The following is a 25,424-nucleotide window of genomic DNA, read 5'->3' on the forward strand; positions in this document are numbered from 1 at the left end:
TCGCCCATCCTTGACAGATCCCTTTGGAGTGCCTCACAATCCTCACTGGTTTTCACCATCTCTAGTTCCTCTGCCTCTTCGAAACCCAGCTTGTACTTCTGGCAGTTCTCTATCCACGTACTGTTGAAGCCTAGCTTGTAGGATCTTGAGCATGACCTTGCTAGCGTGTGATATGAGTGCAATTGTGCGATAGTTTGAACATTCCTTGGCATTGCCCTTCTTTGGGATTGGAATGTATACTGACCTTTTCCAATCCTGTGGCCACTGTTGCGTTTTCCAAATTTGCTGGCAAATTGAGTGCAGCACTTTAACAGCATAATCTTTTAAGACTTTGAATAGCTCAGCTGGGATACCATCACCTCCACTAGCTTTGTTGTTAGTAATGCTTTCTAAGGCCCATTTAACTTCACATTCCAGGATGTCTGGCTCGAGGTCAGTGATTATACCGTCGTGGTTGTCAAGGACATCGAGGTCTTTCTTGTATAGTTCTTCTGTGTAGTCTTGCCATCTTTTCCTAATCTCTTCTGCTTCTGTTAGGTCCGTACCGTTTTTGTCCTTTATCATGGCCAGCTTTGCATGGAACGCTCCCTTGATTTCTCCAGTTTTCTTGAAGAGATCTCTAGTCCTTCCCATTCTATTGTTTTCCTCTATTACTTTGCACTGTTCATTCAGGAAGGCCTCCTTATCTCTCCTTGCTGCTCTCTGGAAATCTGCATTCAGTTGTGTAAATCTTTCCTTTTCGCCTTTGCCTTTCGCTTTCCTTGTTTCCTCTGCTATTTGTAAAGCCTCATCAGACAGCCACTTTGCTTTCTTGCATTTCTTTTTCTTTGGGATGGTGGTGATTGCTGCCTCCTGTACAATGTCACGAACCTCCGTCCATAGTTCTTCAGGTACTCTATCTATCAAATCTAGACCCTTGAATCTATTCTTCACCTCTACTGTATATTCATCAGGGATGCGATCTAGGTCAAATCTGAATGGCCTAGTGGTTTTCCTAATTTTCTTCAGTTTAAGTCTGAATTTTGCAATGAGTAGCTCATGATCTGAGCCATAGTCAGCTCCAGGTCTTGTTTTTACTGACTGGATTGAGCTTCTCCATCTTTGACTGCAAATTATATAGTCAATCTGATTTCGGTGTTGCCCCTCTGGTGATGCCCATGTGTAGAGTCAGCTCTTAGTTTGTTGGAAGAGGATGTTTGCTGTGACCAGCGTGTTCTCTTGACAAAACTCTCTTAGCCTTTGTCCAGCTTCATTTTGTTCTCCAAGGCCAAATTTGCCCTTTACTGTGGTTACCTTTTGACTTCCTACTTTTGCATTCCAGTCCCCTATGATGATAAGGACATCTTCTTTTGGTGTTAGTTCTAGGAGGTGTTGTAGGTCTTCATAGAACCCGTTCACTTCAGCCTCTTCTGCGTCAGTGGTTGGGGCAATTAGTTGGATTACTGTGATGTTGAATGGTTTGCCTTGAATTTGGGACCAAGATCATTCTGTTGTTTTTGAGATTGTATCCTGTTACTGCCTTTCTCTAAATATACATGGTGATTATTAGCAAATGCTGTTGACGGTCTTACATGAAAATCTTCATGCTGTGCTTGAGTAAAACCTTGACTTAAAAAGCATTTTTCTCATTTCAAGTTACTATTTCAGAGGAATTTTTCCAACTTTTCTCTAGAAACATGTGACAGAAGCAGGGAGAATAAAAAAGGAAATTCTGCCCGCCCCACACCCTTTATAGCCCAAGAAAGCTCATACTTCAGTATACCTCTGAAGTCTCCTAAGGTGGCCAATTTTTTTATTTTAAAGGAATAGGGTGTGGTATTCATAATACCTTTTCAGCTAAGATTTGGGTAGAGTTCATCTTCTCAGAACCTTTAATTTGGGTGGGAAAATACCAAGCAGATTAAAGTTCCAGGGGACACTATGCAGAGCAATTTTCACTTGTTGATAATTTACGGTGTTTTGAAATCTTTGCTCCCTCCCCAGACTGCCTGAAGAATGAGTACTGGTTTGGTAGAGACCCAAGTTGTGAATACAGTTTTACAAGGCTGAATGTGGCACATACGGAGCTGTACAAACAGTACAGCAAGAAGCACTTCCGCATCTTCAGAGTAAGTTTGAGTCAGATCAGTTATTTCTTTGTATTGTAAAGAGCAATTTTCAATTCATGTAAATTTTCCTGTGGCCTTTCTTTATCATTTATTTGTTTAAAGCATTTCTATGCTGCCTTTACCCAATTCAGGGTCTCCTAGGTAACAAACATTAAAAAGCACTTCAAACACAAATATATAAAAGAATATTGAACAACTAAGGTATATGCACCTAAAAACCACACAACCAGGAAGGAGGACTAATAATAACACTTAGTGACGGAACCCCAGGCAAAACAAAGAAGTCTTCACCTGTCAAGGAAAGACCATGGAGGGAGGGAGACAGATGAATTTCTCTGGGGAGGGTTTTCAACGTTTTGGTGCCATGACTAAGAAGGCTCCTCCGTGGGGGCTGCCACCGGTCTTGCCTGAAATGATGGGCGGGGGTGCAATAAGATAATTGTTCTTTATCTTGTTAAGAAGCCCGTACCAATTAGTTTGTACAAAAATTATTTTCTTTATTTTACTGGCCTGCAAGCCCTTTAAATGCCTTTGGAGTTTGCTCTCAGCCATGGGTTGAGAAGGCATTTAAAGGGACTATAATCCTTTTAAACACTTTCTCTCCTCCATTGAAATGAATGGAGAATGGGGGCACCTTCTTTGGGGGACCTCCTGTTCCGATATTTTTGAAACTTAGGGAGTTTTTTGAGAAGAGGTACCAGCAGCTATGCTGCAAGTTTGGTACGTCTACTTCAAAAGTCAGCCCGCCCAGAGCCCCAGATACCCCTGGCACAATTCTCCATTATGGGTCCCCCATAGGGTATAATGGAGCCAAAAAAAAATGGGAATCCTGAATATTTACTGAATACCATGCCAGCATTGGGATTTAGGGAATACTGATATTTTCCATGGGTAATATACCTGAATCTGAATAATACTGTGGGTTTTTGTGAGCTTTTTTTGCATACCCCTAATATAGCTAATGCCCGATGAGGGGGCAACTTATTTGTATGGTACAATAATTATAAGTGAGTTCTGTGTTTAACCTTGTGCCAGCAAAGCCAAATATAAATTTCAGAGAGCTAATGATCTATTGAAAAAAGAGACGCAACTCTTTTTAGACAAGATAATAAAAAATACCCATGCTAATTAAATTTACAAGTACTGAAAAGCCACGTGCAAAGAAATCAGATCTCCTAGCATTTCTCAAGCATAATTAAATATATGGGCTTTAAAGCAACAGTTTTCAAATAACTATCTTAGAATGCTTTGGAAGCCCCCCCAAAAAAAGAGTTGCTTCAATAGAAACCTAATCAAGTCTCTGTGTGATGCTTCTTATAGTTAAAGTGACCGCCGCTAGCTTAGACTATTATAGCATTATCATGTGATGGTTCAGTATATAAGTGATTGGTTCTCAGAGCTAAAATATATCTGATAATACTCATTAATTTTCTGCATTGAAATTAAAAAGGGGTAATTGATTGTGCAGTGTTGTGTCTCCTGTATCACCAGACTAGAGAAATACATCATTCTACCATTCTAAATGACATTACATTCTAATATTCATTGCATTACATTACAATCACTATTCTAACCTACTGTTCCAAATAAGAAATACACTAAAATAAAGGGGATGTATAGCCCTTCTTGGTGAGAACACAGATGTAAGCACTGAATGAGTTTAGCATATGTAGTGAGCAATGTTCCCTCCAAGCTATGGAGCCCTGTGAGCAAAAATTCTACTTTGTGAGCTACTGGCATTAAAGTTGTGAGCAGGAGCTTTGGCTGCTGCATAAATTAGTTTGCTCTTCTGGAGTCATCCCTTCCTGAGCTAAGACAAAAATGTGTGAGCCAGAGGCTAAAAAACTGTGAGCTAGCTCACACTAATTCAGCTTAGAGGGAACACTGGTAGTGAGATAAGAAACCAGTATTCCTGTTACGTCCGTGTGTGTGTGTGTGTGTTGTTAATGACTTGTAATTCAGCAGTTTCCCTTTCCAGTCTGTTCCTGAAGTTCCCCTTTCCAATAAAACAGGTACTTTGTGGTCATCCATTGAATGTCCTGGAAGGCTGAAGTGTTCTCCTACAGGATTCTCGGTCATGATTCTTGATGTCAGATTTGTGTCCATTTATCCTTTGGTGTAGGGTTTGACCTGTTTGCCCTATGTAGAGAACTGAAGGGTATTATTGGCACGTAATGGCATACACAATGTTAGAAGATGAGCATGTGAATAAGCCTGAGATGGTGTCGTTGATGTTGTTAGGTCCAGTGATTGTGTGGTCTGGGTGTATGCAGCAGCAAAATTGGCATCTGGGTTTATTGCAAGCTCTGGTACTGGTGTCCATATTTACATCAGATGTTGAATTATTGTGATGAGGAGTTGTTTGGGATTGGGAGGCTGGCTGTGTGCCAGAAAAGGTTTGCCCCCTAGTACTTGTGAAAGAGATTGTCGTTATCCATTAGAGGTTGTAAGTCGCTGATGGGTTGTTTTGAGTTGCGAGCTGTATGTGACCGGTAGTGGTGTTCTGTTATTGTCTTTTTGGGGCAGGTTTTCTCTGGGTACTATCCTAGCTTTGTTAATTTGTTTCTTGACTTCATCAGATGACTACTTTAGTTCCTAAAAGGTTTTTTGTTGTAGATCCCTCAGGTGAGAATCTCTGTCTGTAGGATTGGAGCAGATGCAGCTATAGCATAGAGCCTGGCTGTAAACAATTGATCGTTTGGTATGTTTAGGATGGTAGCTGGAGGCATGTAGGTATGTTTGTCGGTCAGTAGGTTTCCAGGATAAGGTGGACTGGAAAGGGAAATTGCTGAATTACGAGTTATTACAACACTCAGAACACCCCCCCCCCCGATTTAACAGGGATATTGATTTCTTAGCTCACTCCATATGCTAATGCTAAACTCATTCAGTCCTTACGTCTGTCCTGTACCTTTTCTTGACCGACTGGTGAACTTCCTACAAAGTTTATGACAACTGCATAAGAACACACACATTTTGTAGTTGTAGTGTTCCAGGGGCACCTGAAGCGGGGCCTCCAAAGATGACCCAGGTGCACAGTGTTTATCTTGCAACCACACCTCCCAGCCATGCTCCACTGATGAGCAGCTTCCAGCTAGCACAGCCTCTGTTCACTCTCAGGGTTTCTCAGCAGGGGCCCCACTTGTATGGAGCAGCCTGCCGTAAGGGGTCAGGAGCTTGGCCACATTGGTGTCTTTTAGGAGGGCCTGAGAGGCTGTAGGGGGGCTGGCAAGGGGTGCCTTAATATTGCAGTCTCATGAGAGTTTCTCAGTTTAAACTGCGTGCTGATTTGATTGTGCCATGCCTTGGTGCCCCTTTCTGCAGGGAAGGAGAATGTATCAGTGGTCTAATAAAACAGTTACTGGGTTGTGCTTGGCTGTCCACAAGAACCAATACAGTCAGAGGCTGATGCTGCACAGCCTTGAACCCTTATAATCTTTGCCTGTTTAAGAGATGAACTTTGCTGCCAGGGCAACACAATTACACCCAGGACAACACAGTCACTGGACCAAACAACAGCAACAACTACACCTATCTCAGGCTTATTCACATGCTCATCTTCTTGTTCTCTTGAAGGCTCACATAAAGCAACTGCCTGGCTGTATTCAAGTGTGTTGTGTGTGGGGAAAAGTGCTGTGGGGCTGAAGATAGGCTGTGATGTTTGGTGTGTGGCTCAGCTGTGGCTGGCACCTTGCCTTCTGGCACAGTGGTTAATTGTCCTTTCTCCAAGGAGCCTGGACCCAGAAACTCCCACGTGGCTTATATCGAAGACCACAGTGCCAATGGCACATACGTCAATGGCCAGCGCCTTGGGAAGGGGAACAAGTTTCCCTTGACTCACAATGCTGAAATCGCTCTTGCTCTGCATCATAACAAAGGTAAGACGGGTGCCTGCCTGACGTTCAGCCCGCCTTGGGAAGGACTGTGATTCCGTCAACAGTGCTGTAGAGAAGACTGGTTCTGCCAACAGTGATTGAGTTGTAAGCGAGTAACTGCCTTTATAAGTGAGACTCATGCATCGCTTTTCTTGTTTGTCCGAACTTGATGTGTTACTTGGGGTCACGTGAGATCTGTTAACATTGTGAAAAGGAGGGTGCGGGGAGCGGGGCTTCTCCACCAATCTTCATACCTGTTCTGCCACCCAATTGTATGAAAAAGGGTTGAAAACCTGTTCCTGGATAATTTGCTAGTTTGGAGAAAAGTGCTGAGGACAGACACCCATGGAACTGCAGCCACTTTGTTTGTAGACGGACTCTCCGTCACGCTGGAGATGGGCGTGCCTGAGAAGGTCAGAAGGCCTCCTGTGCCGCTGCGCCCCCCCCCCCCCCCGCGCCCCCCCCTTTTGCAGGCTCAGGAGGGGGCTGTCTATAAAGATGGCAGGGTGGTCCAGGAAGGTGCTTCATGAAGAGGAAGGGACTGCGGGCTACACCCCACTGACGACTTGCAGAATGTGGTGTCTGTTGGCTGCGTGGGTTGCACTGTGTGTTGTGGCTGCACTGTTTCCTGCCAGTCTCATATGGCTTGTTTTTCAGCATGACATTTGCACTGTGTCTCGTGTCCAGTATGTTACGCTTATTTGGATTTCTTTAATCCTCATCATACTACATTACTTATTAGACTGCACTGAGTTAGAAAGGAGAGCCACAAACTGAATAAATAAACAGTGATGAACATTTCAGAAACAACTGTTGTGTAAGGTCCTGCTCCACAGGATGTGGCAGAACTTCTTTGACTCTGCCAGTGTCTCTCACTCTCTTTGGGAAACAGTTACAAATGATTGAAAGTAACCATGGTTGATGATTCTTAGGTGCTATTTAAGTGTTCAGATCCAAACTGACTTGTAGATGCTATCTTCCTGAAATTATGTACATTCCCTTCCAACTCACTTTGTAGTAGTGGCTATTGGATGAGTAAACTGGAAGTCAGGATGTTAGTAACAGCAAAGCTGCATTTTTCGTTTGCTTTTCCAGTGTTTGTGTTTTCTGATCCCATGGTGGATGGCCAGTTGGAGTGCCCCAGAGAGCTCAGAGAGAAATACATCATCTCAAAAACTTTGGGAAGGTAAGTTAGAGTAGTATTGTGCAGGATGTAGTTTTTGGAGATTTTTTTCCCTGCTACATTTCCTGCGTGATGCTGCTCTTGGGGATGTAGCATGTAGCAAAGCAATTCCAAAGGTCACCTTGTTCTCTTTCATGGTGGTGGGATTAGCTATACTGGGGCAAACCAGCCCTGTGGGCCGCTTGCAGTGGTACCGCCGGTCTGTTCCCTATAGATGTTCCGCTGGGGGGGGGGAAGGGGAAGCAACATGCACCCCTCTGCCAGTTTGATTCCACGTAGCGAGTGTGGTGGAGTCTCTAGGAGCCCCAGGAAACACCCACCGATCAGGCAGGGGCACCTGATGGTGTCCCTCTGAGCGGGATGTGCTCCTGTTCACCTGCCCAGGGTGCAGTGCTCTGCCCCCCTCAGGGTCTCCTGGTTGCTCCTTCCGTGTGTGTCTGTGGAGATGGGGTACCTGTAGGCCATGAGGCAGTGGGCTACGGTGATGCTGAGATTATGTCCGGGTTCAGCTAGGAGCAAGCAACGCAGACCCGGAGGCTCGTGCGATCTCTCCCTCACCTCTTCCTGTGTAGCTAAGTTGTTGAAGATTTCTGCATTCCCAAGTAACTGTTATTTCTCCTTCCTCCTGTGACACTTCTGCCCCAGCACCCTGCAGGCCACTCTGGCTCCTTGCTCAGGCAAAGATCCCTCGAGGAAGTAAGCGAGGCCCAGACTTGCTCAGAAGCTAGGGGGGAAGTCCTTCTGGTGAGGGAGCCCTCTTGTCCAAGCACAAACCCCTCACTGCTCTCCGATCCCCTCTTAGGTGGTTCTTGGTACCTTTCCCTTTGGAAGGCCGCCACCACCTCCTGCCCCCTCACCAGTTTGGTGCCATATGATAAGGAACATCCAAACCAGGGCTGCTTTAGTAACATTAGCCACAGTGAGGTGCATAGGTAGGAATCAAGGCAGTCACCTTTTCTTGAAACAATACAAGCTTTATTTGGCTGGCAAAACTCTAGATAAAAAACAGGCTGCACCACTAATTTACAGGCTTATAGAAGAACTGAAGCAGAGAAAGACTGGTACCCGAACTTGGAACTTACATAGGCTGAGCATCTGATCCCCTCTCCCCTCTGGAAGGTTCAGATGGGGGGGGGGGGTATGTGTAATGAGGATGCAGTCCTTCAGCCCTCCCTACGCGTGAAAGGGTCTTAGCTAGTCTGGGTCTTGGGTTCTAGTGGCAACAGCCTGCCAGCACCTACTCAGGCCAATAGTGAGGTGCCAGCATATCAAAAAGATCCAGTGTTTTCACTCCTGGCTGTGAAAACCATGCCTCTCTTGGCAGCTTGATGGGTCCCAGCCCCAGTGTCCCTACAAACACTGATAAATCTCTTTAAATGTTATCTGCTTCTGCTGTCATCCATGACACCCCCGAACTGGATGCGGTGTCAAATAATGTTTGATTAGGAATACAGGAATCTTCAGTATCAGAGTCACGTCTGAAGAAGCAGAAGGGGGATGTTGGACATCTGACTTCCAGGGCCTCTTCCTGTGTGTTAGATCTGAATGTAGCTACCCATCTGCCTTTCCCAGCCCTGCATGGTGGGCATGGGAGCAGCCAGGTAGCATTCTTTGGTCAGTTCAGGCACCCCAGTAACGTAGAACTTAGTATGTGTTTCCTGCCAGAGATTTACCATCTAAACGCCCTTATTTTTTTCTGCTAGTGGTGCCTGTGGAGAGGTGAAGCTGGCATTTGAAAAGACCACGTGTCGCAAAGTTGCTATAAAAATAATAAACAAGTCGAGGTTTATGACAGATACTTTGCCAGAGAATGTAAGTATATACATACATATATATCATATATATATATCATATATATCATATATATATCATATATATCATATATATATCATATATATCATATATCACACACACACACACACACACACTGTAAGCACAGGCTAATGCTCCTCCATTACCTTGCTGAGTGGAGGGGAGTTGGCTGTGGCAGAAGTCAGCTCTGCTCACCCCCCACCATTGGGGGGAGGAAGAGGGAGGAGCAGAAGTGTTGTGGTGAAGAAGCTTAGAAAAGTGGAGGAAGACGACATTATTAATGCAAAAAAAAAATACAACACAAGAAAGTCATTGAACTGAGGTGTATAACAAGCATTCATAATAACCGGGACATAAGAACATAAGAGATGCCAATGTTGGATCAGGCCAAAGGCCCATCCAGTCCAACACTCTGTGTCACACAGTGGCCAGAAATACCAGGTGCCCTCAGGAGGTCCAGCAGTGGGGCCAGGACACCAGGAGCCCTCCCACTGTTGACCCCCCCCCCAGCACCAAGAAGACAGAGCATCCCTTGCCCCAGAGCCCCTATCTATACCTTGTGGCTATTGCCCACTGATGGACCTCTGCTCCATATGCTTCTCTAATTCCCTCTTGAAGCCTTCCATGCTTGTAGCCGCCACCACTTCCTGTGGCAGTGAATTCCAAGTGTTAATCACTCTTTGGGTGAAGATGTACTTCCATCCGTTCTAACGCGACCTAGTCCGAGGTATAAAACAGCCGGAAGGAGCAAGCGAAAGAAGGGTGGTCTAAAGAACTACAGTTCTCATAATGACTCCATGAGTGTTACATCCATTGCTGCAGGTGAGACCCTGCAGGTGGGATGAATTGTTGGCGAGATAAAAATGCAAGTCGTGGGGACCGTTTTTCGTCAGAATGGCTCCCAGCTTGACTGCCTTCCCCGCCCCCTCTCTCAGGGTCCCCTCCGTCCTCCAGCCACCACAGCTGGAAACAATTTAAGGAAGTCATCTCTGTTTCTCTCCTACGACTGGATTAGCGGCAATGATAAAACACTATGACCAAGAATTATCCTTCATGAAACCTGTATGCGGCCCTGTCAAAAATGAAAGAGGACACTGAAACAAAAGCCGCTCGGAAAAGAGGACACCCCCCCCCAACAAACCACACAGGGTTGCCAACTCCGGACTGAGGAATCCCTGGAGTCGGGGGTGGGGTGGAGTCGGGGGGGGGGGGACCTCAGTAGGGAAACAGTACCCTAGAGCCCCCCCTCCAAAGCAGCCGTTTGGTCTGGGGGGGACAGATCTCTGTCGCCTGCAGGTCAGCTGTGGTTCTGGGAGATGTTCGCTTGTGCTGAATACTTAGTAGTTAAGGGGCAGCTGAGCAGAAAGTCAGGGTATAGCTATTTTAATAAATGCATCTCAATCCTAAATACATTGTATGAAAATATTTTCTCTGTAAAATGCTGGACTTTCCTGTATGCTTATGTTTGTGGCGTTGGCAGGACTTTGTGGGAGTGGTTGTCTTTTAAAGTGAAAACTGTGCCTCTGAAGAAGCTGAATGCAATTTGAAAGCTTGATTCCTGCGCTGCTGGAGGGCTCAGTTCACAGTCTTTCAAGGCCCAGAACCAGCACAGGCTTCCAGCAAACTGCCTCCTTTGAATTCCCCAGGCTAGCTACTGAATCCCTGGTTGTAAACCTCAGGAATGAATTGGATTGGGGGGGGGGCGCAGAGTATCAGTCCCTTAATTTGAGGGAAGGGGGTTCCCTTGAGCAGTCTGTAGCTCCCAGGCTCCGTTTCCGAGTGCCTTAGTCTCTGTCTCCCACTTTGGGTCCAGCTGGTCTTGGAGAGGGCAGGGTATAAATGTTCCATCTACTAAGGTACTCAGATTTGAAGATCTCCTCTCTGTGAATGTGTGTCCTTGTTTTGGTTGGTATAGGCAGTTGCAAATATTTGAATCTTCTTGCTTTGAAATGGACATCGGAGCAGGTTGCCTCCTGCTCTGACTCCATGGGGGAGGGGGGGTGTCGAAGTCTTCATGTGGTGCAGGTGTGAGCTTCATATTGCTGTTTTAACTTACGCTGCACCTCAGACGAAGTGGAGAGGCTTATGCAAATGCCATGGAAGTGACGTGATGTTCCACTGTTTAAAAGCAGGAACGGCCTTTTAACGTGTCAACAGAAGTGGAGATTTTGAAGAAAGTTGATCATGTGAGTGTGTCTGTAAAAATGTGTCTACCTTGTTACTTGAAGTTTGCTCATCTTCCTCTTCCTCCTTGTTGTCAGTAAAGTCTCGGTTACGGTTCTGAGAAATACTGTTTTGATTTTTTCTGTATATTTCTGAGCCCGCTCGTGGGGAGGGCGGGGTAAAAATGTTAACAATAAATAAATAAAAATAAGCACATATATAATTGAAGGGGGACATCAGGATTACAGGGCGTCTGTCCCTTGCTCTTGCATTCCTGATCTTTTCATTCACACTGAGGTTAAGAACACCAGAAGAGCCCCCCTGCTGGGTCAGACCCACGGGGGTCCGTTTAGTCCAGCACCCTGTTTCACACAGTGGCCAGTCAGCTGCCACAGAGGGCCAAACAAACAGGACAGGGAGGCCACGGCTTTCCCGTATGCCCTATCGACCCACATAAGGGCATTACAATATTGTCTATTTCATTTTCAGCCCCTTTCCTAATAATTTCTAGCCTGGAGTTTGACTTTTTGTTTGTTTGTTTGTTTTGCATTTATATCCCGCCCATCCCGTGGGCAGGCTCAGGGTGGGTAACGTCTCTGCAATAAATACAATTTCAGTTTAAAACATTAAAACACAATAAAACATTATAACAATTAAAACAATCGGTACAGCTTGGAAGAGCATCAGTCGGCTATAAAATTCTGGCCCGGTGGTACAACGAGTTAAAGGCCAGTTGTCGGTGGTCAGGAGACAGGTGACGGACGGGCGACAGCAACCTCGGGGGGGGGGCGGCATAGATGGGTGCCGGCTGCCTCAGCCAAAGGGCCTGGGGGAACACTGCTGCCACCCATTTGGCTGGCATTTTTGTCAGGCTTTCCACTACAACTCCAAGATCTCCAACAGGCTCAGCCAGTTCAGACCACATCAGAATATATTTAAGATTAGGAATTTTTTTATTGCAGTAGGCATCACTTTAAATTTCACTCACTTTGAACTTCATTTGCCACTCGTCTGGTGTCCTCCTGTAGTTCTTTATAGTTCACACTCATGAAAAAAGGAGAAGAGAAACTAAACCAACCAAGCAAGAGCCAAAACCTCCAAAGGAAGTTTAGAAAACTAGTAAGGGGCTAAAAATTAAAAACATCAGTAATTATAGACAAAAGTACACGTGTTTATTTCAAAAACAGTTAAAAACCTTTTAGGGGGCCAAGTAAAGGCTCATAATGCAATCAAAGTGACAAATGCACAGAAGGAACCATATATGCCCTGAGGTGCGTCGGCCCAAAAGAGTCTTCTTCAGAGGTCAAATTGTACAGAATGCAACATCCCTCAAAGCTTACACTTGTCAGGCAGTATACAATTTATATAGGACCCAAATTGAATGACACAAAAAGATCTGTGAGGCCAGATACAATTGTGTCAGCGGCAGTTTACATGTACTGGAGTAAGTAATGTTACCTACAGAAGCCATGCTGATTTTCCCTGAGCATGCGTTGCTCCGCAGTGTGCTTAGTTATTCTCTTTTTAATAGGAGTTCCTTCTAATTTACCTGAAAAGATGTTAGGCTAGTTGGCCTGTAAATCCATAGATCCACTCTGGAGCCCTTTTTTAAAAAATTGGGGTGACATTTGCTACTTTTCAGTCTTCTTATTTATTAAATTTGATAGTCATCTGGCATGGAGGCCGAGTTTACCAACAAGTTACATATTGTTAGCAGATCAACAGTTTCACATCTGAGTATGTATCCCTTCTGGACCTGCAGACTTGTTAGTTTTCAATTTGGTTAGTGATTCTAGAACTTCATCTTTCGTCACCTCAGTCTGACTCAGTTCTTCAGACGTCTGTTCCCCAAACAGCAGCTCCAGTGTCAGTATGCACCCCCCACCCCACCCAGGGCCGGCTCGCTCACTAGTCGAACTAGGCATTCGCCTAGAGCGGGCTGGCCCTTAGGGGCGCCAAACTGCACCCGCCCCCCCAAAAGCCCTGCATGCATCTGGTCCCTGACCGGGGGACCGCCACCTCTTTCACCCCGAGTCTGGCACCCAGTGCGCCCAGAAGCGGGTGGGGAAGGAAGCGAGGAGGGAGGGGGAAGCGCCCCCCCCCCTGCTGTGCTCAGGGCCTGTCCTGAGGCGCAGGTGGCCTGCAGGGCAGGGAGGAGGTGGATGGCGCCGCCTGAAGGGCCCATGGGCAGGGTGGCCCAGGTAGGCATGCGTGGTGCATAGAGGGGGCTGGAGCAGACCCGCCGCCACTTCCTCCTCCGAGACAGGCCTGCTCAGACCAGATGACTCCTTCACGCTGCCCTTGGTGAGTCTCCTTGGCGAGGGGACGGGGTGCACGCAGCTGGGATGGTCTCGGTCCCCCTGGGGGGGAAGCGGGCAGGGGGGGAGAAAAGGCAGAAGGGCCGCCCTCCGAAGAGCCTTGTAGCCCCCTCTCCTCCCCCCCACCCAATGCACCCAGCTTACCACCCGGCTTGAGCGCCGGAGAGGCACACAGCGGCTGGGAAGGAGACACAAGGTGAGGGGGCGTTAGTTTTGCCTAGGGTGCCAAAAAATCTCGGGCCGGCCCTGACCCCACCCCCCATCTTCCACAGATTTCTGCAGTGTTCTCTGAAGAGGAGCTACAAAAAAAAAATGCATTTGCTGCCTGATATTTGTAGTGGCTTCAAACACACACACACACCCCCGGGGCCCCCGTTGTTTAATTTTTCCTCTGACTTCCCCTGAGGGTGGCCTGAACCTCTTCCTGTCTTCCTCACTTGCTGCAGCCCTGCCTGATGAAGATTGTTGACTTCTTTGAAGGAGAAGATTTCTACATTGTGTTGGAACTGTAAGTAGCCTGTTTGAATTTGTGTTTCTGTGTGTGTGCTTTTTTCTTCTGAGCCCAGCAATTTAAATGGAAATGAAGGGGGAATTTTTTTAGGGATTACTGACCCCCTCCTCCTGCAGTTAAAACCCCCCATCCACATGGAGGAGCGGCCTGAGCCAGACCCCCCCCCCCTGGGCCTCACAAAGGGGAGTCTTGTCTCCTTCGCCTGGCAGGTGTTCTCACAGGTCTGAAATAGGGGGGCTTTTCCCATAAGAGCATAAGAGATGTCAATGTTGGATCAGGCCAAAGGCCCATCCAGTCCTACACTCTGTGTCACACAGTGGCCAGAAATACCAGTGCCATCAGGAGGTCCACCAGTGGGGCCAGGACATTAGAAACCCTCCCACTGTTGACCCCCCCCCCCAAGCACCAAGATGACAGAGCATCACTTGCCCCAGAGTCCCTATCTATACCTTGTGGCTAATAGCCACTGATGGACCTCTGCTCCATATGCTTATCTAATTCCCTTTTGAAGCCGTCCATGCTTGTAGCACCCACCACTTCCTGTGGCAGTGAATTCCATGTGTTAATCACTCTTTGGGTGAAGAAGTACTTCCTTTTATCCGTTCTAACCCGACCGCTCAGCAATTTCATGGAGTGCCCACGGGTTCTTGTATTGTGAGAAAGGGAGAAAAGTACCTCTTTCTCTACCTGCTCTTTCCCATGCATAATCTTATAAACCTCAATCATGTCACCCCTCAGTCGTCGTTTCTCCAAGCTAAAGAGCCCTAAGCGCCTTAACCTTTCCTCATAGGGAAAGTGTTCCAACCCTTTTATCATTCGAGTTGCCCTTTTCTGCACTTTTTCCAAAGCTATAATATCCTTTTTAAGGTGTGGTGCCCAGAACTGCACACAGTATTCCAAATGAGGTCTCACCATTGATTTATATAGGGGCATTATTATATTGGCTGATCTGTTTTCAATACCCTTCCTAATAATCCCCAGCATAGCATTGGCCTTCTTTATTGCAGTCACACACTGTCTCGACATTTTCAGTGAGTTATCTACTACAACTCCAAGATCTCTCTCTTGATCTGTCTCTGCCAGTTCAGACCCCATCAATGTGTATTTATATTTAGGATTTTTGGCTCCAATGTGCATCACCTTGCACTTGGCCACATTGAACCCCATTTGCCATGTTGACGCCCACTCGCCCATCCTTGACAGATCCCCTTGGAGTGCTTCACAATCCTCACTGGTTTTCACCACCCTGAACAACTTTGTATCATCCGCAAATTTAGCCACTTCACTGCTTACTCCCATCTCCAAATCATTAATGAACAAGTTAAAAAGCAGTGGACCAAGTACTGATCCCTGCGGTACCCCACTGCTTAACTCCCTCCACTGAGAAAATTGCCCTATTTATACTCACTCTCTGTTTTCTATTAATTAGCCAGTTTTTGATCCATAAAAGGACTTGTCCTTTTATCCCATGATTTTTGAGTTTACTTAGGAGCCTTTGATGAGGAACTTTATCAAAAGCTTTCTGGAAGTCAAGGTAAACAATATCTATTGGATCCCCCTTGTCCACATGTTTGTTCATCCCCTCAAAGAACATTAACAGGTTTGTGAGACAAGATCTTCCCTTACAGAACCCATGCTGAGTCTGCCTCAATAGGTTTTGTTCATCAACGTGCCTACTAATTCTTTCCTTAATAATGGTTTCCACCAATTTACCCGGTATCGACGTCAGACTGACTGGCCTGTAATTTCTCGGATCTCCTCTGGAACCCTTTTTAAAGATGGGAGTGACATTTGCTACCTTCCAGTCCTCAGGAATGGAGGCTGATTTTAAGGAAATATTACATATTTTTGTCAGGAGATCCACAAGTTCACATTTGAGTTCTTTCAGAACTCTCGGATGTATGCCATCTGGGCCTGGTGATTTATCAGTTTTTGAGTTGTCTATCAGTTTTAGGACCTCCTCTCTCGTCACCTCAATCTGACTCAGGTTATTCAACACCCCTCCCGAAATCAGCGGTTCTGGAGTGGGCAAGCACTTCTCATCTTCCACAGTGAAGACTACTACACTACCTGATCCTTTTAACTAGAGATATCAGGGATTTAACTTGGGATCTTTTGCACACAAAGCAGATTCTGTACCAGTGAGTTGTGGCCACACACCCTAGGTTATTGGGGAGTCCATTTAAAGAAAGGGAATTGACAAATAATCTGGAGTGCGTTTTGCAAAAGGTGGATCTGGAGTAGGAAGTGCTGCTGGATTGGTCCCTGCTGGAGACAGCCTTGATTCAGCTGTAATAATTCAGTCATGGACAAACTGAAAGGGTCATGTTGACGGTAAAAGCTCCTGCTGTTGTGAAGCATTTACTCTACACATTGTGGGCAAAGCATCCCTGTTCAGAGGGGTATTTGATCTGACATCCAAGGCTAGTTCTAGATCTTTATGTGCTGCCTAAGGATAAAATAGATGAGACGTGAGCAAGGCGTTCTTTCAAGTCCCCCCATTCCTATTGCTGTTTACCTACTCAAATGTGTTTTATTATTTATTCATAAATAGTGATATCTCACTTCTAAGGTCTGGTTTATAACTGGGTTGCAGAAGTTTTTAAAATACATTTAAAATGATAGAATGCATTGAAAACTGTGACCAACCAAGGGAAATTTTCACCTGAATGCCATCAACAAATGAAAAGATGAAAATACATGGGGGGGGGGGGTTTTCCAAAGATGAGGGGCTGCCTTAGGACAGGCCTTGTCCCTGGTAGTCATCCACCTCCCCTCTGAATGGAGGGGGGGGCACTCATAGCCAGGCCTCTGGGAAAGGTCCTGTCGGTTAATATGGCCGCAGACAGTCCCAGACTGCCCAAGGCTTACCTAGGTTGAGTCAGTTCTCTGAGTTGCTCCTGAATACAAGCAGCTAAGAAATGGGTCTTCTGCACTTGCCTTTCAGGATGGAAGGAGGGGAGCTATTCGACAGGGTTCTGCCCCCAGCAAGACTGAGCGAAGCAACCTGCAAGTTTTATTTCTATCAAATGCTGTTGGCTGTGCAGGTAATTCTCAGTGCCACAAAACAAACTGGGGTGGGTGGGTGGCTGTTCCTCAAGGCTGTGGCCTGGCCTCGACTGCTGTGCTTCCTGTTAAGGTTGCCGGCCAAGTGCTGATGGGTACCAAGTGAACCTGCTTTATGCCATTGTGCTACTTCAAGGCAATGGCTTTTGTTGTTCCTTCCAGTGAACCTGGTGGTGAACAAGGGTGTTTACACAGAGTTGTTCATACCTTTACTGCTTCAGAGAGCCAGTTTGGTGTAGTGGTTAAGTGTGCGGACTCTAATCTGGGAGAACCGGGTTTGATTCCCCACTCCTCCTCCACTTGCACCTGGCTGGATGACCTTGGGCAAGCCGTAGCTCTGATAAGAGCTGTTCTTGAAAAAGAGCAGTTACTGTCAGAGCTCTCTCAGCCCCACCTACCTCACAGGGTGTCTGTTGTGGGGAGGGGAAGGGAAAGGAGTTTGTAAGCCGCTCTGAGACACCTTTAGGTAGTGAAGGGCGGTGTATAAATCCAATCTCCTCCTCCTCCTTCTCCTCCTCCTCCTCCTCCTCCTCCTCCTTCTTCTAGATACAGTGTACCCCAAAAAAAATCGACCCTGTGGGCCATGGTTTCTTTAAAGCAAATGCTGGTCTCCAGTACCTGTAGAATACAGAGAAGGATATTAAACTCCTGCTGCCACCTGAGGCTCTAATTCAGGCTGAAAGGGTGTACGGCAGCCCAGTTTTTGTTTAGTTGGTAGGAGAAGCCTTTTTCTCTTCCCTCCTCATCCATGTTACTTGTGTTCCAGAGGTGACACAAGTGGAGGTCTTGCACTGGAAGATCGCTCTGGGAAGTTTTGTCATTGCCATAAGGGGGGAAATGTTGGAGTGGGGGGGTGATGATTTTTTGCAATATGAGTTTCCAATGTGGAGCCATCGGAACACTTTTTGGTTCTATGTAGCACATGTCCATGTGCAAAATATGTATGGAATTGACAAATCTTTCAGTCTTCAGGATTTTTTAATATTAATTATCATGTTTTCTAATTATTTCTACCGCAAAACTTAATCCTAACCTCTTCAAAGTTCCTTGCAATTTTATTAAAGCTATAACAAAAGTGTGTAGGATATAAAGAAATACAGGGGTAGCCCTGGTTGTCATTACCACAACACAAACCTAACCTCTAACCCGAGCCCAGGTTCTCCACAGTCTATTATTACTTTAAAAAGCTTAATTTAATTAAATATTTGAGCCAGTATAGAAAGCAACTGGTTAGGAAATAAATTCATCCACCCCCCATTGAATGACATAAAGTTAAGTTTATATGTAAACAAGCAATGATAAGAACTTCATGCACACTTAGACAACAGAATGTTCTGATACGAATTTGGGGTTGGATCCAGTCAATTTTTTCATTCACTTTCTGGTAATTCCCCTCCTTCCTACAGGCCCCATTCTCTATGGCTTTTGTCCATGCAGATCTTATGAGCTTGAACATAGCTTTTTCAGTGGAGGGGGGGCGGTGGGAGACACTCCTTCCCTTTTTTGGTAGTGGGAAAACTGGTGAGTCCAACCCTTAGTACGTCAGTTGAGAATGGACTGGAGGCACTACAATATGATCATTGCTGAAAATAGTAGGTGCCCCAGTGACTTCCGTAGGCGTCCTGGTGCCTGGGATCTGCCAAGCCCAGGGAGGCCGATGGATGTGTGGACCAGTGTTCCCTCTAAGCTGAGTTAGAGTGAGCTAGCTCACAGTTTTTTAGCCTCTGGCTCACACATTTCTGTTTTTGCTCAGGAAGGAGGGCTCCAGAGCAAACTAATTTATGTAGTAGCTAAATCGCTCGCTCACAACTTTAATGCCAGTAGTTCTCAAAGTAGAATTTTTGCTCACAAGACTCCACAGCTTAGAGGGAGCATTGGTGTGGACGTATCTGTAGACATGCAGCATCCTTCCAGATCGGGTCTTTTATATTCTGCTTGCAGTTTAGAGCTGTTATAATGGATTGTTTTAATGTCTTCTTAGGGGAGTAATTAAAATATGTCATAAGTATGAATACTAGGGTAGTCAATAAAACCTGCCGGACAATTAGCTAAGTTGTTAGCCGAATTGCTTTATTTACAGCAATTGGCAATTTATAAATGGGTTCTTGCCAGTTTATACCAAGGTCCTGTTCCCACAAGGGTTACCAGAGAAGGATAACGAGGCTGTTGTTGTTAAAATAAATCTCTTTTACTTAAAAAATAAATCTCATACAAACAATACTGATGCACTCACACATTCAATCAAGTTCCTTAGAATTACAGTATTAAAATAAGCACGCTTGCATTAGAAGGTGGGGGTGATGATGGGCAATACTTATCTGTCTCGCAGCTTGGTTGTTCCAATGAAAAATGGATGGGGAGAAATGTAAACTAAAGGGAGTTCGTACACGACCAGAACCAGCCCCAGTGTGGGTCTCTTGACTGCAGATCAAGAGATCAAAGTAGAGGCAAGGGTTTGGGGATAGCAAGTGGGACTTAAGAGAAGCAAAAAGCAGACAGGGGTTGTTGCGGGGGATGCTAGCTAGGAAGGGCCAGGTGAATGGTCCTTACCTTTTATAGTGGGTCCATTAGATGGGTGGTAACTGTTCCAACTTGTGGACCCACCTACCTGTTAGTCCGTCCCAAAAACAATCCTATTGGTTACCTATAGGAGTGGGAGGTTACCTATAAGGAGTGGCCAATATTGAAACCTAAAACCTTACTCAAAGGATGGCATCTGGCCAGGTGTGAAAACCTTGGCGATGCTCCATTGTCGTGTTGATGAAGCTGACCATTCCCATTGTGAGCCAAATGTCCATCTGGCAGGAAATACCAAAGCAGGAACAAAGCAGTGATGGGTCGTACGGGACCACAAATGATTCAGCAATGGGGGCTGTCTCCTCTCAAGCTGTTGTTTCTTACTGCTCACAATAATGGAGGTGTGTGCTTCTTCACCAGGCTGGTAACTGTGTAGCTGAAACCTTATTTACACGTAAGGCTTGTGCAGGCACCTTCTATGTGTTGCATCACAACAGGTGACTTAAAGTGTACAGTTCTCTGAGCCTGTGTGTGTGTGTGTGTGCACAGTCCATTGTGTGTAGCAATAAATATAGTCCATAAAGCAAAATATCAAGTTCATTCTCTAACAAAGTGATGCAAGATGATATAAATGCTTGTTTTAAAGAATGTTTGATTGTCTGTGCAAAGGTCTGCGATCCACAGGCCTATACCAGTCTGATAACTGCACAACTATTTTTCTGTCTTTGACACTCTGCCAAGTACCTTCATGAACATGGCATTATTCATCGGGATTTGAAGCTGGAGAACGTGCTCTTATCATCCCCTGAGGAAAACTGCCTTATAAAGGTGTGCAGGAGAACCCCCCACCCCACCCTACCCTGTTTGTTTTGCTTCAAAGGCAGCTGCTTTGAGTGAGTTTTGAATATACACATTGGCTGCTTTCCAAGGGATGCTATTATTTTAACAAGTAATTAAATACTTAAGGTAGAGAGTTTTTTCCATACAAAACTTTGAGATCGTTCTGGATCTTACTTATATGGGAAATGTATACAGTGCCTTTCCAGAGACCTGCTTGAGGTGGCTCACAAAATAAAAACAATAAAATAAAATCATGAAAACCATAACATTAGAAATTATGAGCAATGAAATCAGCTATAAATCACATTTATTTATATCTAGCTTCCTCCTGATCAGTGGGATTCCAAGCAGCTTCTAAAAATACTTCTAAAAACAAAACAGTCTTCATGCAGGAGCCCTCCTCAGGTTGTCAGGCCAGCCACCTGGTGTCTGCAGGTGGGCACAGAACAGCAAAGCTTGGGAAGAGGGCCTGGCCCGGCCTGCCAGCGTAAGTTTTGGGGCTGGAGGGAGCCGTCTGTTTCACTTGGAGACGTGTGTGTTCTGGAATCCGCCTCCTGTCCACCCTGGTCATGTAGATTTCATTGGATTTGCAGTGTAGATTAAGCGTTACTTTTTATCGCAAAACTGCTGTATCGGGTTTCTGCATAGTAACACGGGAGTGAAAGAGGTGGTCCTTCTGCAGGCAAATGTCCATAGTGTGATGCAGCAACTTTTGACTGTTTCATCTGTTCTTCTCAACTTCCTTCATGCAAGATTACAGATTTTGGACAGTCCAAGATTCTCGGGGAAACATCTCTCATGCAGACCTTGTGTGGTACCCCCAATTACCTTGCTCCTGAAGTCCTCAGTTCTGCTGGGACAGCTGGCTACGGGCGGTCTGTAGATTGCTGGAGTTTAGGAGTCATCCTCTTCATGTGGTAAGAGCTTTGTTTCTGATGGCTCCTCCTGTACTTCTTCTCAGGCCTTTGGGTGAGTGAACAAGTGTGCCCAAATGTTCACCTAGAAAGAAATATATATTTTCTCTTTTGTGCTTGTGCCCTGGCCTTCCACTAGGGATCTAAGGCTACAATCCCATGCAGAGTTGGAAACTCTGTGGGACATAAACTAAAATATTTTATCTCTCTCTTAATCAGTGATTCCCCAGGTGACTTACTTCTGAAGACAGCAAGTCTCTCAAAATTAAATTTAAAAAATGCAAAGTATTCCTCAACAGTAAACAGCAATAGAAATATGCTAATTGGATAAGTGCATGCAGCATATAAATGATTCAGAGGCTAGTTAAGAGTAGCAATACATAAAAGCCAATTATTATATTAGTCAAATTATATCAGCGCTGATATTAAATTGTTAAGAGCAGGTAAAACAAAGCCTTAAAAAAAGTAAGAGAGAAAAGGGATTTTGTTTCCTGGCAATGAAAACGTAAGTGGTCTTGGGCAAATGTCAGACTCCTGCAGCAATCAGTTCCCAATAGCAAGTATACCTGGACCGGATATTCCATAGTTAAAGCACCACAACAGAGAATCCTGATGACCATCTACTTAATCTCCGACGGCACAGGGCTTCTGATGACACCTGCAGGTGATGGGCAGGGGGAAGGCCGTCCTGCAGAAACTCCTGTGGCAGACTCTGCTTTTGGTCCTTAATGACAGGAACCAACACTTTGAGTTGTCCCAGAAGCAAATCAGTAGCCAGTGTAATTCTCCTAAAGCTGGCTAGGTATGTCCCTCATCACTTGCTTGGCTGTCTCATGGCCACGTTTTCTGCCAGTTGTAGCTTCTGAATCCTTTTGAAAGGCAGCCCCACTGGCACCATACTGTAGTAAGCTAGCCTATATACAGCCTGTGCTCTACCAGCTGCACTGGTTACAGATTGAGTACCAAACAGAGTCAAGGTTTTGGCACTCCCCTTCAAAGCCCTAAACGGTCTGGGACCGTCATATCTATGGGACCGCCTCTCCCTATAGACCCCCTCAGAGAGCCTTACGCTCATCTAGTAACAACTTACTGGTGATCCCTGGCCCCAGAATGTCCTCAGCCAGGACCCAGGGCCTTTTCAGCTCTGGCCCCAACCTGGCAGGACTCTGTCTAGTGACACCCAAGCCCTGCGGGGTTTGGTTCAATTCCGCAAGGCCTGTAAGAGGGAGATGTTCCACCAGGCGTACGGCTGAGGACAGTGGCGGCTGGGTTGATCGTTTGACCTCCTCCTCTTCCTGTTGGGCTGAGGATTTCCCTGCACTGGCCGCCCCCTTAGTTATCTACCTTGAAGGGTTGTCAGGGCGCCATCTGTTATGATAGATTGATTGCTAATGTTTTAACTGTAAGGCTGGTTTTAAATTGTGATGGACTTAGCATATAGTTTATTGTGTATTTTTAATTGTATATTTATTGTTCATCTAATTGTTGGAAGCCGCCCTGAGCCCTGCTTGGCAAGGAAAGGAGCGGGACAAAAGTCTAATAAATAAAACTGTTTCAGTTGAGCAGAGGGTTGGTTCAGCAGCAGCAGCACAGGCCTTTCAGCATTTGCAGTTCAAGGAAATGAGATGCCATTAAAAGTCTGCTTCAGAGGGTAGCCGGGTTGGTCTGCAGTAGGGCAGTTCAACTCGACTCCAGTAGTGCCTTGAGGACCAGCAAGTAGAAGCTTTTGAGAATGAAAGTTCCCTTCATCAGGGATGAGTAGGAATGGAGCTCCGAGTGTTTTTAAACCTGTGAGAAGGTGGGAGCGGTGCTGTAAACAGTTCTTGTGAAGGACGCAAAGCCACAATGCATCCTGTTACCAGCTTCATTAGAGCAGAGAGGAAAAGCTTGGAGGCAGGAAATTGGCATCTGTAGTGAGATAAGAATCCTCTGTTCCTATTCGGGGAGGGGTGTTCCATTGTTCTGAACTTGTGAATGGACTCAATCTTGGGTTGTAATTTCCCATTGAAGTTTTAATTTTATTTATTTATTTTAGTGATTTTTATCCTGCCCATCCGGCCTAGGCTGGCTCAAGGCAGCTCACAACAGAATAAAAGCTCTCATAGTACATAAAACACAATTCATTACACTAATACAGTTCCTAATAAATAATACAGCAATATAAAAACAGTATTGAAATCAAACATAGTGTTAAAGTGCTAGCAAATTCCATTTTTTTCTTTAATTCTATTGGTCGGCTTCAGTTAGGGTAAACTAGGACAGGCGGTAGTCACAGGGACCAACGACTCAGGGCTTCCACTCTGGTTGTCAGTTGTTATTGATTAGTAGTGGTGGTGGTGGTGGCAGCTACGAAGGCCTGGTGGAAGAGCTCTGTTTTGCAGGCCCTGCAGAACTGCACGAGGTCCCGCAGGGCCCCGGTCTCCTCTGGGAGCTCATTCTGGGGTTTTTTTGTTTCTGGTTTTTTGTTTTGTTTTGTTTTTTGGGTTTTGTTTTGTTTTTTTGGTCTGGTTTCTTGCTGAGGGAGGAGGGCCTCTTTGCTGGGGGTTGGTTGCTGGCCCCGCCCTCTACTGTTGCTGTGGCTGTTGGGAGGTGGGGCCTGTGAGCCTTTGAATTGCAAAGCTCCTCCTCGCCAGAGGCGCAACCCTTTGGTGCGATCTGAAGGGTGAGAGCTAAAGGGCTCTTAGCCTGGGGATCGGGTCTGGGGATCCCATAAGTAGTTAAGAAGCATTTATATTGTTGTGCTTGTTACCCCTTTTGGCTCAGGTAGCCTTTTGGTCAGTTCTCTAATTCTCAGGGTATATCAGCACACCCAGGTATTTCTAGGTGAAAGACTCCACTTAGAAAGTGATGATGAACAGTGTTCCCTCTAAGCTGAGTTGGTGTGAGCCAGCTCACAGTTTTTTACCCTCTGGCTCACACATTTTTGTCTTAGCTCAGGAAGGATGGGGCTCCAGAGCAAACGTAATTTATGCAGTAGCCAGATTGCTCACTCGCATCTTTAATGCCAGTGGCTCACAAAGTAGAATACTTGCTCACAGGACTCCACCGCTTAGAGGGAACTTTGATGATGAATGCTCATGGACCATTTCCAGTCACCTGCAAGAAGTGTGCCATGTTTGTCTTCCTCTCTGAAGACAAGACAGACTACACTTGTCAGAAGTGCAAGTTGATAGGACTCTTAGAGGAGAAGGTTTGGAGCCTGGAGGAAAGGATTACTACTCTCCATGAGATTAAGGAAGGGGAGGACTTCATTAATAGCCTTGATTTCCTGCATAGGGAAGAAGAGACCAGTCAAAGGGACAACAGCACTCGGTGCCATTAGAACTAAGAAATCGATTCCAGGCCCTTGCAGTGGAGGCAGAGATGGAAACACTGTCAGCGGAAGTATCACAGACACAAGGGAGACAGAGGGAGGAGGCCAGGGAGAGACGAAGAAATGGCACTGGAAAGAAAAGGAAGGTGTTGGTCATAGGTGACTCCTTGCTGAAGGATATGGAACATCATGTGTCCAGGCCTGATTGCTTGCCAGGGCCAAAAATTAAAGATATTATAGAAAGGATCCCTAAACTCATCAAACCTACAGAGTATTACCCATTTGTGATGGTCCACGTAGGAACCAATGACACGACTGTGAACCACATCGAAAGCATTAAGGGTGACTATGAAGCTCTTGGGAGGAAGCTGAAGGGAATGGGAGCACAGGTGGTGTTCTCTTCGATCTTTCCTGTCATTGGAAGGGGGATATGATGATGATGGAGGTGAAACACTGGCTGTGTTGGTGGTGCCGGCAGGAGCGATTTGGATTCTGGGGCCATGGGCTAGATTTACTGGACAACAACCTACTAGCACACAATGGACTTCACCTGTCAAGGTCGGGGAAGAATGTGTTTGGCAGAAACCTGGCGAGATTCATCAAGAGGGCTATAAACTGACACCAGGAGGGGAAGGAGATGACCAACATAGGGATTTAAATGAAGGAGAACAAACAACAGAGGCCCACCTGCGAGGGCCGGGTCTAATGGAGCCAAAGGCTTCAGGTGTCTACATACTGATGCCCAAAGCTTGGCCAATAAGGAGGAAGAGCTTGAGCTTCTAATGAAGACGGAGGGATCTGATT

At 45.8% G+C, this 25,424-nt stretch overlaps 1 protein-coding gene across 1 annotated transcript in view; it reads left to right on the plus strand.

The window, feature by feature from the left end:
- CHEK2 (checkpoint kinase 2) overlaps positions 1–25,424 on the plus strand; it is a 47,172-nt gene that overhangs the window by 2,507 nt on the left and 19,241 nt on the right. Inside the window, exons 3-11 of the mRNA XM_015427274.1 lie at positions 1,984–2,108; positions 5,839–5,986; positions 7,079–7,169; positions 8,870–8,978; positions 11,111–11,164; positions 13,906–13,967; positions 16,918–17,017; positions 20,295–20,381; positions 21,147–21,310. Of these exons, the coding sequence (XP_015282760.1) occupies positions 1,984–2,108; positions 5,839–5,986; positions 7,079–7,169; positions 8,870–8,978; positions 11,111–11,164; positions 13,906–13,967; positions 16,918–17,017; positions 20,295–20,381; positions 21,147–21,310 (940 nt within the window). The remainder of the gene's footprint in view (positions 1–1,983; positions 2,109–5,838; positions 5,987–7,078; positions 7,170–8,869; positions 8,979–11,110; positions 11,165–13,905; positions 13,968–16,917; positions 17,018–20,294; positions 20,382–21,146; positions 21,311–25,424) is intronic.

This window comes from Gekko japonicus, unplaced genomic scaffold (genome assembly GCF_001447785.1).
Source record: "Gekko japonicus isolate JY-2015 unplaced genomic scaffold, Gekko_japonicus_V1.1 scaffold1498, whole genome shotgun sequence".
In the NCBI taxonomy this organism is placed as follows: domain Eukaryota; kingdom Metazoa; phylum Chordata; class Lepidosauria; order Squamata; family Gekkonidae; genus Gekko; species Gekko japonicus.